Source organism: Scyliorhinus torazame, chromosome 13, assembly GCF_047496885.1.
Source record: "Scyliorhinus torazame isolate Kashiwa2021f chromosome 13, sScyTor2.1, whole genome shotgun sequence".
NCBI lineage: Eukaryota > Metazoa > Chordata > Chondrichthyes > Carcharhiniformes > Scyliorhinidae > Scyliorhinus > Scyliorhinus torazame.
This window is the reverse complement of record NC_092719.1, coordinates 96,046,573-96,065,864: the sequence shown is the minus strand read 5'-3', so window position 1 is coordinate 96,065,864 and position 19,292 is coordinate 96,046,573. Positions and strand designations below refer to the sequence as shown.

The 19,292-nt window shown below is 49.3% G+C and overlaps 1 protein-coding gene across 1 annotated transcript in view; it reads left to right on the top strand.

Moving 5' to 3' along the window:
- Positions 1-19,292, top strand: part of LOC140388201 (FYVE, RhoGEF and PH domain-containing protein 5-like) — a 1,404,405-nt gene that overhangs the window by 1,362,589 nt on the left and 22,524 nt on the right. The window contains exon 18 of the mRNA XM_072471982.1: positions 2,985-3,113. Coding sequence (XP_072328083.1) covers positions 2,985-3,113 — 129 coding nt within the window. The remainder of the gene's footprint in view (positions 1-2,984; positions 3,114-19,292) is intronic.

Below are 19,292 nucleotides of genomic sequence, written 5' to 3'. Positions count from 1 at the left end.
GCTGTCGGTGACTCTGACCCCGGGGGAGTGACCCCTCACGCTGTCAGTGACTCTGATCCCGGGGAGAGATTCCTCACGCTGTCGGTGACTATGATCCCGGGTAGAGATTCCTCACGCTGTCGGTGACTATTACCCCGGGGGAGTGACCGCTCACGCATTCGGTGACTCTGACGCCGGGGAGTGACCCCTCACGCTGTCGGTGACTTGACCCTGGGGAGTGACCCCTCACGCTGTCGGTGACTCTGACCCCAGGGAGTGACCCCTCACGCTGTCGGTGACTCTGACCCCGGGGAGTGACCCCTCACGCTGTCGGTGACTCTGATCCCGGGGAGTGACCCCTCACACTGTCGGTGACTCTGACCCCGGGGGAGTGACCCCTCACGCTGTCGGTGACTCTGACCCCGGGGGAGTGACCCCTCACGCTGTCGGAGACTCTGTTCCCGGGGGACTGACCCCTCACGCTGTGGGTGGCTCTGACCCCGGGGGAGTGACCCCTCACGCAGTCGGAGACTCTGATCCCGGGGGAGTGACCCCTCACGCTTTCGGAGACTCTGATCCCGGGGAGTCACCCCTCATGCTGCGGGTGACTCTGACCCCGGGGGAGTGACCCTTCACACTGTCGGTGACTCTGACCCTGGGAAGTGACCACTCACGCTGTAGGTGACTTTGACCCCGGGGAGAGATTCCTCACACCGTAGGTGTCTCTGACCCCGGGGCGTGACCCCTCACGCTGTGGGTGACTCTGACCCCGGGGAGTGACCCCTCACGCTTTGGGTGAGACTGACCCCGGGGAGTAACCCCTCACACTGTCGGTGACTCTGACCCCGGGGGAGTGACCCCTCACGATGTCGGTGACTCTGATCCCGGAGAGAGATTCCTCACGCTGTGGGTGACTCTGACCCCGGGGAGTGACCCCTCACGATGTCGGTGACTCTGACCCGGGGGAGTGACCCCTCACGCTGTGGGTGACTCTGACCCCGGGAAGTAACCCCTCACGCTGGAAGTGACTCTGACCCCGGGGAGTGACCCCTCCCGCTGTCGGTGACTCTGACCCGGGGGAGTGACCCCTCACGCTGTCGGTGACTCTGACACCGGGGGAGTGACCCCTCACTCTGTCGGTGACTCTGACCCCGGGGAGTGACCCCTCACGCTGTCGGTGACTCTGACCCCGGGGAGTGACCCCTCACGCTGTCGATGACTCTGACACCGGGGGAGTGACCCCTCACGCTGTCAGTGACTCTGACCCCGGGGAGTGACCCCTCACGCTGTGGGTGACTTTCACCCCGGGCAGTGACCCCACACGCTGTGGGTGACTCTGACCTCGGGGAGTGACCCCTCACGCTGTCGGTGACTCTGCCCCCGGGGAGTGACCCCTCACGCTGTCGGTGACTCTGACCCGTGGGAGTGACCCCTCACGCTGTCGGTGTCTCTGACCCCATGGAGTGACCCCTCACGCTGTCGGTGACTCTGACCCCGGGGAGTGACCCCTCACACTGTCAGCGACTCTGACGCTGAGGAGTGACCCCTCACGCTGTCGGTGACTCTGACTCCGGGGAGTGACCCCTCACGCTGTAGGTGACTCTGACCCCGGGGAGAGATTCCTCACACCGTAGGTGACTCTGGCCCCGGGGCGTGACCCCTCACGTTGTGAGTGACTCTGACCCCAGGGAGTGACCCCTCACGCTGTGGGTGAGTTTGACCCTGGGGGAGTGACCACTCATGCTGTCGGTGACTCTGACCCCGGGGAGTGACCCCTCACGCTGTGGTTGAGTCTGACCCTGGGGGAGTGACCCCTCACGCTGTCGGTGACTCTGACCCTGGGAAGTGACCCCTCACGCTGTCGGTGACTCTGACCCCGGGGAGTGACCCCTCACGCTGTGGTTGAGTCTGACCCTGGGGGAGTGACCCCTCACGCTGTCGGTGACTCTGACCCCGGGGAGTGACCTCTCACGCTGTCGGTGACTCTGACCCCAGGGAGTGACCCCTCACGCTGTCGGTGACTCTGACCCCCGGGAGTGACATCTCATGCTGTGGGTGACTCTAACCCCGTGGGTGTGACCCCTCACACTGTTGGTGACTCTGACCCCGGGGAGAGATTCCTCACACCGTAGGTTTCTCTGACCCCGGGGCGTGACCCCTCACACTGTGGGTGACTCTGACCCCGGGGAGTGACCCCTCATGCTGTGGGTGACTCTGACCCCGGGAAGTGACCCCTCACGCTGTCGTTGACTCTGACCCCGGGAAGTGACCCCTCACGCTGTCGTTGACTCTGACCCCGGGGAGTGACCCCTCATGCTGTGGGTGACTCTGACCCCGGGGAGAGATTCCTCACACCGTAGGTGACTCTGACCCCGGGGGAAAACCCTTCGCACTGTAAGTGACACTTATCCTGCAGAGAGAGAGATTCCTCAAGATCTAGGTGACTCTGACCCTGGGGAGACTCCTCAAGCTCTAGGTGATCGGACCCCGGGCGGACGGCGGATAGGCCTTCCTGCAGTAGGTGACCTGACCTGGGGTGAGAGACTGTTCATGCTGTAGATGACACTGACCCCGGGCTGAGAGAACCCTCATGCTGTCGGTGACGCTGAACCCGGGGGGGGGTGGACACTTACCACTGTAAGTGACACTGAACTGGAGGGAGAGCAATCTCGCACTGTTGGTGACACAGATCTCGGGAGGAGAGGCCCTTCGTGCTCAAAGTGACTTTGCCCCAGGCTCTGGGTCACTGTCCGTGTGGAGTTTGCACATTCTCCCAGTGTTTGTGTGGGTTTCGCCCCCACAACCCAAAAATGTGCAGGGTAGGTGGATTGGCCACACTAAATTGCCCCTTAATTAGAAAAAATGAATTGGGTACTCTAAAAATTAAAAATTAAAATAAAAAAGTGACTTTGCCCTTGGGGAGAAACCTGTCACACTCTAGGGGACTTTAACCTCCCTCTTTATTCAGTACACAATATTTAATGGAATGTGTGGTGGGTTTTCAGGTTGCAGCTTCAGCAGAGGGAGTATCGATCAGTGGATATCTCCTCAGGTGCAAAAGGAACAAGAAGCACTGGAAGAAGCTGTGGTTTGTCATTCATGAGAAGGTGCTTTACACATACGGAGCCAGAGGAGTAAGCATCTGCATCACAACTCTCTCCTTTAGTCCTCCACTCTCCCTTTGTCCCACTTCTCTCTCATTCATTGTCCTCCACTCTCTTCTTCAGCCACGTTTGCCAGTAAGAGCCACATTCTTTCAATGTATAAATGGGAGATATTCTGATTGCCCTAATGTGGGACATTACAGGACAGTGCCTTCTTTTGGCTGCCTTCACAGATATTGTTTACATCCTTTTGTTTCTTATAGGATTAGCAAACACGGAAACAGTTGGTTAATAATGAACTGACGCCAATTAGATAGTAAAAAGTGTGAGAGTCTAGATGCTAAAGGCCATTTGCCAGGTATTTCTCCAATTTTCACCTTTGTTGTCTTGATGACTACACTGGCCTCAGCAAGACTAGGTTGGTGTTTCCAGGGTCTCAGTTGGTTGGACATTTTGCAGATTTGTAATCACGAACGTGGCTCCTCCATCATCACCTCTGTGTGGACGCTGAAGACTATTTGGTGCTGAGATTAACTTCTGCCATTTGTTTTGTGGCCTTTGAGGACGTGGGTTGTTTGTTCCACTTTGCACATTCTCAATGACTGCTCATTGTTATCTACTGGCTTCAAATTATTTCCTTGAATTCCATCATTCACATCACCAGCTGCATTCAGAATACAATCTCCTTGAATAACTTACGATAAACCTAGTATATTTTATTTATTTTTATTTTCTATTTTCTTTTCTCTTATTCTCTCTGCGATTTGTTGTAAAGTTAACTTAAGGTTAAGTCATGGTAAGAGATCCCAGTCCCCTGTTCCTCCTGTGAGATGTGGGAATTCAGGGACCCTTCCGGTGTCCCTGACTCCTTCACGTGCAGGAATTGTGTCCAACTACAGCTCCTGTCAGACCGCTTGACGGCTCTGGAGCTGCAAGTGGATTCACTTCGGCGCATCCGCAATGCTGAGGAAATCATGGATAACGCGTTCAGTAAGTTGGTCACACCACAGATAAACATTACTGAGGAAGATGGGAACTGGGTGACCACCAGACAGAGGAACAATAGGAAGGCAGTGCAGGGGTTTCCTGTGGTCATCTCCCTCCAAACCAGATATATCATGTTGGATACTGTTGGGGAGATAGTTCACCAGGGGAAGGCAGCAGAGCCAGGTTCATGGCACCGTGGCTGGCTCTGCTGCACAGGAGGGCGGGAAAAAGAGTGGCACAGTGATAGTGATAGGGGATTCAATGGTAAGGGGAATAGATAGGCGTTTCTGCACCCGCAAATGAGACTCCAGGACGGTGTATTGCCTCCCAGGTGCAAGGGTCAAGGATGTCTCCGAGTGGCTACAGGCCATTCTGTAAGACCATGAGACATAGGAGCAGAATTAGGCCACTTGGCCCATCAAGTCTGCTCCGCCATTCAATCATGGCTGATATTTTTCTCATTCCAATTCTCCTGCCTTCTCCCCATAACCCTGATCCCCTTATTAATCAAGAACCTATCTATCTCTGTCTCAAAGACACTCAGTGATTTGACCTCCACAACCTTTTGCGTCAAAGAGTTCCACAGATTCACCACACAGATTCACCATCCTCTGGCTGAACAAATTTCACCTCATCTCTGTTTAAAAGGATCATCCTTTAGTCTGAGATTGTGTCTCTGGTTCTGGTTTTTCCTACAAGTGGAAACATCTTCTCCACGTCCACTCAACCCGGGCCATGCAGCATGCTGTAAGTTTCAATAAGATCCCCCCACTCATCCTTCTAATCTCCAAGAGTACAGACCCAGAGTCCTGAACCGTTCCTTATCAGATAAGCTCTTCATTCCAGGGATTATTCTTGTGAACCTCCTCTGGATACTTTCCAAGGGCAGCACATCCTTCCTCAGATACGGGGCCCAAAACTGCTCACGATACTCCAAATGGGGTCTGACCAGGGCTTTATACAGCCTCGGAAGTACATCCCTGGTCTTGTATTCTAGCCCTCTTGACATGAATGCTAACATTGCATTTGCCTTCCTAACTGCCGACTGAACCTGCACGTTAACCTTAAGCGCATCGTGAACAAGGACACCCAAGTCCCTTTGTGCTTCTGATTTCCTAAGCATTTCCCCATTTAGAAAATAGTCTATGCCCAAATTCCTCCTTCTAAAGTGCATAATCTCACACGTTTCCACATTGTATTCCATCTGCCACTCTTTACCCACTCTCCTAGTCTGTCCAAGTCCTTCTGCAGCCCGCCTGCTTCCTCAATACTACCTGTCCCTCTACAGATCTTTGTATCATCTGCAAACTTAGCAACAGTGCCTTCAGTTCCTTCTTCCAGATCATTAATGTATATTGTGAAAAAGTGTTGTCCCAGTACAGACCCCTGAGGCACACCACGAGTCACCGCTGCCATCCTGAAAACAACCCCTTTATCCCCACTCTGCCTTCTGCCAGTCAGCCAATCCTCTATTCATGCCAGGATCTTACCCTCAACACCATGAGCTCTTAACTTATTTAATAATCTCCGAAGCGGCACCTTGTCATAGAACATAGAACAGTACAGCACAGAACAGGCCCTTCGGCCCTTGATGTTGTGCCGAGCCTTGTCTGAAACCAAGATCAAGCTATCCACTCCTTGTCATTCTGGTGTGCTCTATGTGCCTATCCAATAACCGCTTGAAAGTTCCTAAAGTGTCCGACTCCACTATCACAGCAGGCAGTCCATTCCACACCCTAACCACTCTCTGAGTAAAGAACCTACTTCGGACATCCCTCCTATATCTCCTACCCTGAACCTTATAGTTATGCCCCCTTATAACAGCTACATCCACCCGAGCAAATAGCCTCTGAACGTCCACTCTATCTATCCCCCTCATCATCATATAAACCTCTATTAAGTCGCCTCTCATCCTCCTCCGCTCCAAAGAGAAAAGCCCTAGCTCATAGAACATAGAACAATACAGCGCAGTACAGGCCCTTCGGCCCACGATGTTGCACCGAAACAAAAGCCATCCAACCTACACTATGCCATTATCATCCATATGTTTATCCAATAAACTTTTAAATGCCCTCAATGTTGGCGAGTTCACCACTGTAGCAGGTAGGGCATTCCACGGCCTCACTACTCTTTGCGTAAAGAACCTACCTCTGACCTCTGTCCTATATCTATTACCCCTCAGTTTAAAGTTATGTCCCCTCGTGCCAGCCATATCCATCCGTGGGAGAAGGCTCTCACTGTCCACCCTATCCAACCCCCTGATCATTTTGTATGCCTCTATTAAGTCTCCTCTTAACCTTCTTCTCTCCAACGAAAACAACCTCAAGTCCATCAGCCTTTCCTCATAAGATTTTCCCTCCATACCAGGCAACATCCTGGTAAATCTCCTCTGCACCCGCTCCAAAGCCTCCACGTCCTTCCTATAATGCGGTGACCAGAACTGTACGCAATACTCCAAATGCGGCCGTACCAGAGTTCTGTACAGCTGCAACATGACCTCCCGACTCCGGAACTCAATCCCTCTACCAATAAAGGCCAACACTCCATAGGCCTTCTTCACAACCCTATCAACCTGGGTGGCAACTTTCAGGGATCTATGTACATGGACACCTAGATCCCTCTGCTCATCCACACTTTCAAGAACTTTACCATTAGCCAAATATTCCGCATTCCTGTTATTCCTTCCAAAGTGAATCACCTCACACTTCTCTACATTAAACTCCATTTGCCACCTCTCGGCCCAGCTCTGCAGCTTATCTCTATCCCTCTGTAATCTGCTACATCCTTCCACGCTATCGACAACACCACCGACTTTAGTATCGTCTGCAAATTTACTCACCCACCCTTCTGCGCCTTCCTCTAGGTCATTGATAAAAATGACAAACAGCAACGGCCCCAGAACAGATCCTTGTGGTACTCCACTTGTGACTGTACTCCATTCTGAACATTTCCCATCAACCACCACCCTCTGTCTTCTTTCAGCTAGCCAATTTCTGATCCACATCTCTAAATCACCCTCAATCCCCAGCCTCCGTATTTTTTGCAATAGCCTACCGTGGGGAACCTTATCAAACGCTTTGCTGAAATCCATATTCACCACATCAACTGCTCTACCCTCGTCTACCTGTTCAGTCACCTTATCAAAGAACTCAATAAGGTTTGTGAGGTATGACCTACCCTTCACAAAGCCATGCTGACTATCCCTGATCATATTATTCCTATCTAGATGATTATAAATCTTGTCTCTTATAATCCCCTCCAAGACTTTACCCACTACAGACGTGAGGCTCACCGGCCTATAGTTGCCGGGGTTGTCTCTGCTCTCCTTTTTGAACAAAGGGACCACATTTGCTGTCCTCCAGTCCTCTGGCACTATTCCTGTAGCCAATGATGACATAAAAATCAAAGCCAAAGGTCCAGCAATCTCTTCCCTGGCCTCCCATAGAATCCTAGGATAAATCCCATCAGGTCCCGGGGACTTATCTATTTTCAGCCTGACCAGAATTGCCAACACCTCTTCCCTACGTACCTCAATGCCATCTATTCTATTAGCCTGGGGCTCAGCATTCTCCTCCACAACATTATCTTTTTCCTGAGTGAATACTGACGAAAAATATTCATTTAGTATCTCGCCTATGTCTTCAGACTCCACACACAATTTCCCATCCCTGTCCTTGACTGGTCCTACTCTTTCCCTAGTCATTCGCTTATTCCTGACATACCTATAGAAAGCTTTTGGGTTTTCCTTGATCCTTCCTGCCAAATACTTCTCATGTCCCCTCCTTGCTCGTCTTAGCTCTCTCTTTAGATCCTTCCTCGCTACCTTGTAACTATCCATCGCCCCAACCGAAACTTCACACTTCATCTTCACATAGGCCTCCTTCTTCCTCTTAACAAGAGATTCCACTTCCTTGGTAAACCACGGTTCCCTCGCTCGACGCCTTCCTCCCTGTCTGACCGGTACATACTTATCAAGAACACGCAGTAGCTGATCCTTGAACAAGCCCCACTTATCCAGTGTGCCCAACACTTGCAGCCTACTTCTCCACCTTATCCCCCCCAAGTCACGTCTAATGGCATCATAATTGCCCTTCCCCCAGCTATAACTCTTGCCCTGCGGTGTATACTTATCCCTTTCCATCATTAACGTAAACGTCACCGAATTGTGGTCACTGTCCCCAAAGTGCTCTCCTACCTCCAAATCCAACACCTGGCCTGGTTCATTACCCAAAACCAAATCCAACGTGGCCTCGCCTCTTGTTGGCCTGTCAACATATTGTTTCAGGAAACCCTCCTGCACACACTGTACAAAAAACGACCCATCTATTGTACTCGAACTATATCTTTTCCAGTCAATATTTGGAAAGTTAAAATCTCCCATAATAACTACCCTGTTACTTTCGCTCATATCCAGAATCATCTTCGCCATCCTTTCCTCTACATCCCTAGAACTATTAGGAGGCCTATAAAAAACTCTCAACAGGGTGACCTCTCCTTTCCTGTTTCTAACTTCAGCCCATACTACCTTGGCAGAAGAGTCCCCATCTAGCATCCTCTCCGCCACCGTAATACTGCTCTTGACTAGCAGCGCCACACCTCCCCCTCTTTTGCCTCCTTCTCTGAGCTTACTAAAACACCTAAACCCCGGAACCTGCAACATCCATTCCTGTCCCTGCTCTATCCATGTCTCCGAAATGGCCACAACATCGAAGTCCCAGGTACCAACCCACGCTGCCAGTTCCCCTACCTTGTTTCGTATACTCCTGGCATTGAAGTAGACACACTTCAAACCACCTACCTGAACACTGGCCCCCTCCTGCGATGTCAAATCTGTGCTCCTGACCTCTATACTCTCATTCTCCCTTACCCTAAAACTACAATCCAGGTTCCCATGCCCCTGCTGCATTAGTTTAAACCCCCCCAAAGAGCACTAACAAATCTCCCCCCCAGGATATTTGTGCCCCTCAGGTTCAGATGTAGACCATCCTGTCTGTAGAGGTCCCACCTTCCCCAGAAAGAGCCCCAGTTATCCAAATATCTGAATCCCTCCCGCCTGCACCATCCCTGTAGCCACGTGTTTAAATGCTCTCTCTCCTTATTCCTCATCTCACTATCACGTGGCACGGGCAACAACCCAGAGATAACAACTCTGTTTGTTCTAGTTCTGAGCTTCCATCCTAGCTCCCTGAAAGCCTGCCTGACATCCTTGTCCCCTTTCCTACCTATGTCGTTGGTGCCAATGTGGACCACGACTTGGGGCTGCTCCCCCTCCCCCCTAAGGACCCGGAAAACACGATCCGAGACATCACGTACCCTTGCACCTGGGAGGCAACATACCAAACGTGAGTCTCTCACGCTCCCACAAAATCTCCTATCTGTGCCCCAGATTTTTTTTTATTCAAGTTCAAATTTCACCATCTGCCCTGGCGGGATTCGAACCCGGGTCCCCAGAGCATTAACCTGGGTGTCTGGATTATTGGTCCAGTGATAATACCACTACGCCACCGCCTCCCCTGCTTACTAAAGCTCCCTCAACCTTTCCTCATAAGACCTATCCCCCAAACCAGGCAGCATCCTGGTAAATCTCCTTTGCACCCTTTCCAATGCTTCCACATCCTTCCTATAGTGAGGTGACCAGAACTGCACACAATACTCCAAATGTGGTCTCACCTGGGTCATGTACAGTTGCAGCATAACCCCACGGCTCTTAAACTCAAGCCCCCTGTTAATAAACGCTAACACACTGTAGGCCTTCTTCACGGCTCTGTCCACTTGAGTGGCAACCTTCAGAGATCTGTGGACATGAACCCCAAGATCTCTCTGTTCCTCCACATTCCTCAGAACCCTGCCGTTGACCCTGTAATCCGCATTCAAATTTTTCCGACCAAAATGAATCACTTTGCACTTATCAGGGTTAACACCATCTGCCATTTTTCTGCCCAGCTCTGCATCCTAGCAATGTCTCTTTGCAGCCTACAACAGCCCTCCACCTCATCCACTACTCCACCAATCTTGGTGTCATCAGCAAATTTACTGACCCACCCACCCATGTTATGCCCTTCGTGCTCAATGTGGGAGTTCAGGGACGCGGCCGATGCCCCTGACTCCTTCATGTGCGGGAAGTGTGTCCAGCTGCAGCTCCTGTTAGACCACATGACGGCTCTGGAGCTGCGATTGGACTCACTTTGGAGCATCCGCGATGCTGACGAGGTCGTGGATAGCACATTCGGTGAGTTGGTCACACCGCAGATTAGGATTGGTGAGGGAGACAGGGAATGGTGACCAAAAGGCAGAGAAAGAGCAGGAAGGCAGTGCAGGTGTCCCGTGCGGTCATCTCCCTCCAAAACAGGTATACCGTTTTGGATATTGTTGGCGGAGATCACTCACCAGGGGAAGGCAGTAGCAGCCAGGTTCATGGCACCATGGCTGGCTCTGCTGCAAAGAAGGGCGGGAAAAAGAGCGGCAGGGCTATAGTCATAGGGGATTTCAATCGTAAGGGGAGTAGACAGGCGTTTCTGTGGTCGAAAATGAGACTCCCGAATGGTATGTTGCCTCCCAGGTGCAGGGGTCAGGGATGTCTCAGATCGGCTGCAGGACATACTGAAGGGGGAGGGTGAACAGCCAGTTGTCATGGTGCATATAGGCACCAACGATATAGGTTAAAAATGGCATGAGGTCCTACAATCAGAATTTAGGGAGTTAGGAGATAAGTTAAAAAGTAGGACCTCAAAGGTAGTAATCTCAGGATTGCTACCAGTGTCACGAGACAGTCAGAGTAGAAAATCAAGAATAGTCAGAATGAATACGTGGCTTGAGAGATGGTGCAGGAGGGAGGGGTCCAGATTTTTGGGACATTGGAACCGGTTCTGGGGGCCGTGGGACCATTACAAATCAGATGGTCTACACCTGGGCAGGACTGGAACCAATGTCCGAGGGGGTGCTTTTGCTAACACTGTTGGGGAGGTTTTAAACTAATGTGGCAGGGGGATGGGAACCAGATTAGGAAGTTAGAGGTCAGTAAAGAGGCAGCAACTAAAGCCAGTAAAGTACTAGATAATAAACTCAATGTGACTAAGGGGAAGAGTAGACAGGTAAGAGTTGATGAACGCAAAGGGACAAGTGGCCTGAGGTGCATTTGTTTTCATGCGAGAAGTGTAGCAGGTAAGGCAGATGAACTTAGGGCTTGGATTAGTACCTGGGAATATGATGTTATTGGTATTACTGAGACTTGGTTGAGGGAAGGGCAAGATTGGCAACTAAATATCCCAGGATATAGATGCTTCAGGAGGGAGAGAGAGGGAGGTAAAAGGGGTGGAGGAGTTGCATTACTGGTCAGAGATTATATCACAGCTGTGATTAAGGAGGGCACTATGGAGGATTCGAGCACTGAGGCAATATGGGTAGAGCTAAGAAATAGGAAGGGTGCAGTAACATTGTTGGGACTTTACTACAGGCCTCCCAAAAGCGAGCGTGAAGTAGAGGTACAAATATGTAAACAGATTATAGAAAAATGTAGGAGCAATAGGGTGGTCGTGATGGGAGATTTTAACTTCCCCAACATTGAATGGGACTCGTATAGTGTTGGAGGCATAGATGGAGCAGAATTTGTAAGAAGCATCCAGGAGAGTTTTTTAGAGCAGTAAAGTATGTAAATAGTCCAACTCGGGAAGGGGCCATACTGGACCTGGTATTGGGGAATGATCCCGGCCAGGTGGTTGAAGTGTCAGTCGGTGATTACTTTGAGAATAGCGATCACAATTCCGTAAGTTTTAAAATACTCATGGACAAAGACGAGAGTGGTCCTAAAGGAAGAGTGCTAAATTGGGGAAAGGCCAAGTTTAACAAAATTCGGCAGGAGCTCGGGAATGTGGATTGGGAGCAGCTGTTTAAGGGTAAATCCACATTTGAAATGTGGGTTTTTTTTAAAGAAAGGTTGATTAGAGTGCAGGACAGACATGTCCCCGTGAAAATGAGGGATAGAAATGGCAAGATTAGGGAACCATGGATGACGGATGGAATTGTTAGACTAGCTGAGATGAAAAAGGAAGCATACATAAGATCTAGGCGACTTAAAACTGATGAAGCTTTGGAGGAATATTGGGAAAGTAGGACAAATCTCAAACACGCAATAAAGAGGGCTAAAAGGGGTCATGAAATATCTTTGGCTAACCGGGTTAAGGAAAATCCCAAAGCCTTTTATTCGTATATAAGGAGCAAGAGGGTAACGAGAGAAAGGATTGGCCCACTCAAAGACAAAAGAGGGAATTTATGCGTGGAGTCAGAGGAAATGGGTGAGATTCTTAATGAGTACTTTGCATCGGTATTCACTAAGGGGATGGACGTGACGGATGTTGAGGTTAGGGATGGATGTTTAAATACTCTAGGTCATGTCGGCATAAGGAAGGGGGAAGTTTTGGGTATTCTAAAAGGCATTAAGGTGGACAAGTCCCCCGGTCCGGATGGGATCTATCCCAGGTTACTGAGGGAAGCGAGGGACGAAATAGCTGGGGCCTTAACAGATATCTTTGCAGCATCCTTGAGCACAGGTGAGGTCCCGGAGGACTGGAGAATTGCTAATGTTGTCCCTTTGTTAAGAAGGGTAGCAGGGTTAATCCAGGGAATTATAGACCTGTGAGCTTGACGTCAGTGGTAGGCAAACTGTTGTAGAAGATACTGAGGGATAGGATCTATTCACATTTGGAAGAAAATATCAGTGATAGGCAGCATGGTTTTGTGCAGGGAAGGTCATGTCTTACAAACCTAATAGAATTCTTTGAGGAAGTGACAAAGTTAATTGATGAGGGAAGGGCTGTAGATGCCATATACATGGATTTCAGTAAGGCATTTGATAAAGTTTCCCATGGCAGGTTGATGAAAAAAATGAAGTCGCATGGGGTTCAGGGGTCCTAGCTAGATGGATAAAGAACTGGCTGCGCAACAGGAGACAGAGTAGTGGTGGAAGGGAGTGTCTCAAAATGGAGAAAGGTGACTAGTGGTGTTCCACAGGGACCCGTGCTCGGACCACTGTTGTTTGTGATATACATAAATAATCTGGACGAAGGTATAGGTGGTCTGATTAGCAAGTTTGCAGATGATACTAAGATCGGTGGAGTTGCAGATAGCGAGGGGGACTGTCAGAGAATACAGCAAAATATAGATAGATTGGAGAGTTGGGCAGAGAAATGGCAGATGGAGTTCAATCCAGGCAAATGCGAGGTGATGCGTTTTGGAAGATCCAATTCAAGAGCGGACTATACGGTCAATGGAAGAGTCCTGGGGAAAATTGATGTACAGAGCGATCTGGGAGTTCAGGTAAGAACTGAAGGTGGCAACGCAGGTCGATAGAGTGGTCAAGAAGGCATACAGCATGCTTTCCTTCATCAGACGGGGTACAAGACTCGGCAGGTCATGTTACAGTTGTATAGGACTTTGGTTAGGCCACATTTGGAATACTGCGTGCAGTTCTCGTCGCCACATTACCAGAAGGATGTGGATGCTGCAGAGAGGGTGCAGAGGAGGTTCACTCATATGTTGCCTGGTACGGAGGGTGCTAGCTATGAAGAAAAGTTGAGTAGATTAGGATTGTTTTCGTTGGAAAGTCGGAGGTTGAGGGGGGACCTGATTGAGGTCTACAAAATTATGAGAGGTATGGACAGGGTGGATAGCAACAAGCTTTTTCCAAGAGTGGGGGTGTCAATTACAAGGGATCACGATTTCAAGGTGAGAGGTGGAAAGTTTAAGGGAGATGTGCGTGGAAAGTTTTTTACGCAGAGGGTGGTGGATGCCTGGAACACTTTGCCAGCGGAGGTGGTAGAAGCGGGCACGATCGCATCATTTAAGAGGGAAGTAGTTCCTTGGAAAATAGGCGACAGGTTTAGATAAAGGATCTGGATCGGCGCAGGCTGGGAGGGCCGAAGGGCCTGTTCCTGTGCTGTAATTTTCTTTGTTCTTTGTTCTTCAGCTACCCCCTCCAAGTCATTGATATAAATCACAAACAGCAGAGGACCCAGCGCTGATCCTTATGGTACACCGCTGGTAACTGGTCTCCAGCCTGAAAATTGTCCATCCACCACCACTCTCTGTCCTCTATGTGATAGCCAGTTATTTATCCAATTGGCCAAATTTCCCTCTATCCCACACCTCCTTACTTTCTTCATGAGCCAACCATGGGGAACCTTATCAAACGCCTTTCTAAAATCCATGTATACGACATCAACTGCTCTACCTTCATCGACACCCCTAGTAACCTCAAAGAATTCAATCAAATTTGTGAGGCAAGACTTACCCTTCACGAATCCGTGTTGACTATCCCGGATTAAGCTGCATCTTTCCAAATGGTCATAAATCCTATTCTTCAGGACCTTTTCCATTAACTTACCGACCACCGAAGTAAGACTAACCGGCCTATAATTACTAGGGTCATTCCTATTCCCTTTCTTGAACAGAGGAACAACATTCGCCACTCTCCAGTCCTCTGGCACTATCCCCGTGGACAGTGAGGACCCAAAGATCAAAGCCAAAGGCTCTGCAATCTCATCCCTTGCCTCCCAAAGAATCCTTGGATATATCCCATCTGGCGCAGGGGACTTGTTGACCCTAAGGTTTTTCAAAATTGCTAATACATCCTTCCTCAGAACATCTACCTCTTCCAGCCTACCCGCCTGTATCACATTCTCATCCCCAAAAACATGGCCCCTCTCCTTGGTGAACATTTATTCAATACCTCTCCTATCTCTTCTGACTCCATGCACAAGTTCCCACTATTGTCCTTGGCCAGCCCTAACCTCACCCTGGTCATTCTTTTATTTCTCACGTAAGAGTAAAAAGCCTTGGGGTTTTCCTTGATCCAACCCGCCAAGGACTTCTCATGCACCGCCCCCCCCCCCCCCCCCCCCCCCCGCCCCCAGCTCTCCTAAGCCCTTTTTTTTTAGCTCATTCCTTGCTACCTTGTAACCCTCAAGCGACCCAACTGAACCTTGTTTTCTCATCCTTACATACGCTTCCTTTTTCCTCTTGACAAGACATTCAACCTCTTTTGTGAACCATGGTTCCCTCACACGGCCATTTCCTCCCTGCCTGACAGGGACATATCAAGGACACGCAGTATTTGACCCTTGAACAAGCTCCACTTTTCATTTGTACCTTTCCCTGACAGTTTCTGTTCCCCTCTTATGCTCCCTAATTCTTACCTAATCGCATCATAATTACCCCTCCCCCAATTTTAAACCTTGCCCTGCCGTATGGCCCTATCCTTCTCCATTGCAATAGTGAAAGACACCGAATTGTGGTCACTATCTCCAAAGTGCTCTCCCACAAACAAATCTAACACTTGGCCCGGTTCATTACCCAGTACCAAATCCAATGTGGCCCGATCTGTTGTACGTCTCTCCACATATTGTCAGGAAACCCCACACACTACAAAAACTGCCCCATCCGAACTGTTCGACCTATAGAGGTTCCAATCAATATTTGGAAAGTTAAAGTCACCCATGAGACCTCCACACCTATCCATAATCTGTTTTGCAATTTCTTCCTCCACATCTCTATTACTATTTGGGGGCCTATAGAAAACTCCTAACAACGGGACCGCTCCTTTCCTATTTCTAACTTCGGCCCATATTACCTCAGTAGGCAGATCCCCTTCAAACTGCCTTTCTGCAGCCGTTAAACTATCCTTGATGAACAATGCTACTCCTCCAACTCTTTTACCAGCTTCCCTACTCTTACTGAAACATCTATACCCTGGAACTTACAACAACCATTCCTGTCCCTGTTCTAACCATGTCTCCGTAATGCCCACAACATCGTAGTCCCAAGTACCAATCCACGCTCCGGATGCTCCTTGCATTGAAGTATACACACTTCAATCCACCTTCATGTCTCCCGGTACACGCCTGCGACCTTGATACCTTCCTCAGTACCTGATTACTCTCAACACTGGCTTCTGGTACAGGTCCCACCTTCCCCAGAATGTGCTCCAATTATCCACATAACTGAAACCTTCCCTCCTACACTATCCCTGCAGCCACGTGTTTACAAAGAACAAAGAACAAAGAAATGTACAGCACAGGAACAGGCCCTTCGGCCCTCCAAGCACGTGCCGACCATGCTGCCCGACTAAACTACAATCTTCTACACTTCCTGGGTCCGTATCCTTCTATTCCCATCCTATTCATATATTTGTCAAGATGCCCCTTAAATGTCCCTATCGTCCCTGCTTCCACTACCTCCTCCGGTAGCGAGTTCCAGGCACCCACTACCCTCTGCGTAAAAAAACTTGCCTCGTACATCTACTCTAAACCTTGCCCCTCTCACCTTAAACCTATGCCCCCTAGTAATTGACCCCTCTACCCTGGGGAAAAGCCTCTGATTATCCACTCTGTCTATGCCCCTCATAATTTTGTACACCTCTATCAGGTCTCCCCTCAACCTCCTTCGTTCCAGTGAAAACAAACCGAGTTTATTCAATCGCTCCTCATAGCTAATGCCCTCCATACCAGGCAACATTCTGGTAAATCTCTTCTGCACCCTCTCTAAAGCCTCCACATCCTTCTGGTAGTGTGGCGACCAGAATTGAACACTATACTCCAAGTGTGGCCTAACTAAGGTTCTATACAGCTGCAACATGACTTGCCAATTCTTATACTCAATGCCCCGGCCAATGAAGGCAAGCATGCCGTATGCCTTCTTGACTACCTTCTCCACCTGTGTTGCCCCTTTCAATGACCTGTGGACCTGTACTCCTAGATCTCTTTGACTTTCAATACTCTTGAGGGTTCTACCATTCACTGTATATTCCCTACCTGCATTAGACCTTCCAAAATGCATTACCTCACATTTGTCCGGATTAAACTCCATCTGCCATCTCTCCGCCCAAGTCTCCAGACAATCTAAATCCTGCTGTATCCTCCGACAGTCCTCATCGCTATCCGCAATTCCACCAACCTTTGTGTCGTCTGCAAACTTACTAATCAGACCAGTTACATTTTCCTCCAAATCATTTATATATACTACAAAGAGCTAAGGTCCCAGCACTGATCCCTGTGGAACACCACTGGTCACAGCCCTCCAATTAGAAAAGCATCCCTCCATTCCTACTCTCTGCCTTCTATGGCCTAGCCAGTTCTGTATCCACCTTGCCAGCTCACCCCTGATCCCGTGTGACTTCATCTGCACTCTCTCCGTGTTCCTCAACTTGCTAGCACGTGGCACCGGCAACAAACCAGAGATGACAACATGGTTTGTCCTGACTCTCAGCTTCCACCCATGCTCCCTAAATTCCTGTTTTAAATCCCCGTCCCTTCTCTTACCTATGTCGTTGGTACCTATGTGTACCACGACTTGTGACTGTTCCCCCTCCTCCTTAAGGATTCTGAAAACACGGTCCAAGACGTCACGGACCCTGGCACCCGGAGGCAACATACCATCCGTGAGTCTCTTTCGTTGCCACAGAACCGTCTATCTGCCCCTCCAACTATCGAGTCCCCAATTATTATTGCTCTCCTGTTCTCCCTCCTTCCTTTCTGAGCCACAGGGACGGACTCCGTGCTGGAGATCCATTTACCGTGGCGTACCCCTGGTAGGTCGTCCCCCAGTAACAGTATCCAACAGTATCCAAAGCGGTATACTTGTTACTGAGGGGAACGACCACAGGGGATCCCTGTACTGACTGCTTCCTCCCAGCCCCTCTCACCGTCACCCACCTATCTTGATTCTTCGGAGTAACTACATCCCTGAAGCTACTATCTATGACCATCTCTGCCTCCCGAATGATCCGAAGTTCATCCAGCTCCAGCTCCAGTTCCCTAACCCGGTTTCTGAGGAGCTGGAGATGGGTGCACTTCCCACAGGTGAAATCAGCAGGGACACTGATGGCGACTCTCACCTCAAATATTCTGCCGGAGGAACATTGCACTGCCTTCCCTGCCATCCCACCTAGAAACTTGAGGATAAAAACAAAAAAAAGAAAGAAAGAGCTTACCTGATATTCACTCAACCCCTTGGGTTAGAGGACGTGGACGGATGGGGGTCACTACAAGTTTAGTGTCTCAGGTTTAGGAACCGCCCATACAGGTAAAAATACAACACTTAACCAGCAACCACTGCGCCCATATGATAACAGCAATCAGCTGTTTTGGGTCCGCGCAAACAATTTAAATCTTTACTACTTACCCAGCAGTCACTCTGTCCTCACTCTGACCGGATTCAGCTGGAAACCCCCAACAGTAAGTTTTTTTTAAAATTTACTCCCCTTCGCAAGCACTCAGTCAGCAATCACTGCGCCCCGCACGATAACAGCAATCCACAATAACAGCAACCTTGTCAAAGGCCTTCTGGAAATCTAAATAAATCACGTCCACTGGTTTTCCTTTGTCTAACTTCCTTGTTACCTCCTCAAAGAACTCTAACAGATTTGTCAGACATGACCTCCCTTTGACAAAGCCATGCTGACTCGGTCCTATTTTACCGTGCACTTCCAAGAACTTCGCGACCTCATCTTTCATAACAGACTCTAAAATCTTACCAATGACCAAAGTCAGGCTAACCAGACTATAATTTCCCATCTTCTGCCTCCCTCCCTTCTTAAACAGGGGTGTTACATTAGCCTCTTTCCAGTCCTCTGGGACCCTTCCTGCCTCCAGTGATTCCTGAAAGATCACCACCAATGCCTCCACAATCTCCTCAGCTATCTCGTTTAGAAACTCTTTAGAAACTAGTCCATCCCATCCATGTGACTTATCCACCTTCAGACCTTTCGATTTCCCCAGAACATTCTTCTTAGTAATGGTCACTGCACTCACCTCTGCCCCAATTCTCCTGGAGCTCTGCCATCCCATTGGTGTCTTCCACCATGAAGACTGATGCAAAGTAACTATTCAGTTCGTCTGTCATTTCTTTGTTTCCTATTATTACTTCTCCAGCTACATTTTCCAGTGGTCCAATGTCTATTTTGCCTCTCTTACCTTTTATTATTTGAAAAAAACTTCTTATCTTCTTTTATATTACTAGCTAGCTTGTACTCGTATTTCATCTTCTCCACCCTTATTGCTTTTTTAGTTGTCCTCTGCTTGCTTTTAAAGGCTTCCCAATCATCTGGCTTCAAACTAATACTCGCCACTTTGTATGCATTTTCTTTTGCTTTTATGCTGTCCTTGCCCTCATCAACTATGGATGCCTTGTCCTCCCCTTAGCATTTTTCCTCCTCCTTGGGATGAATTTCTG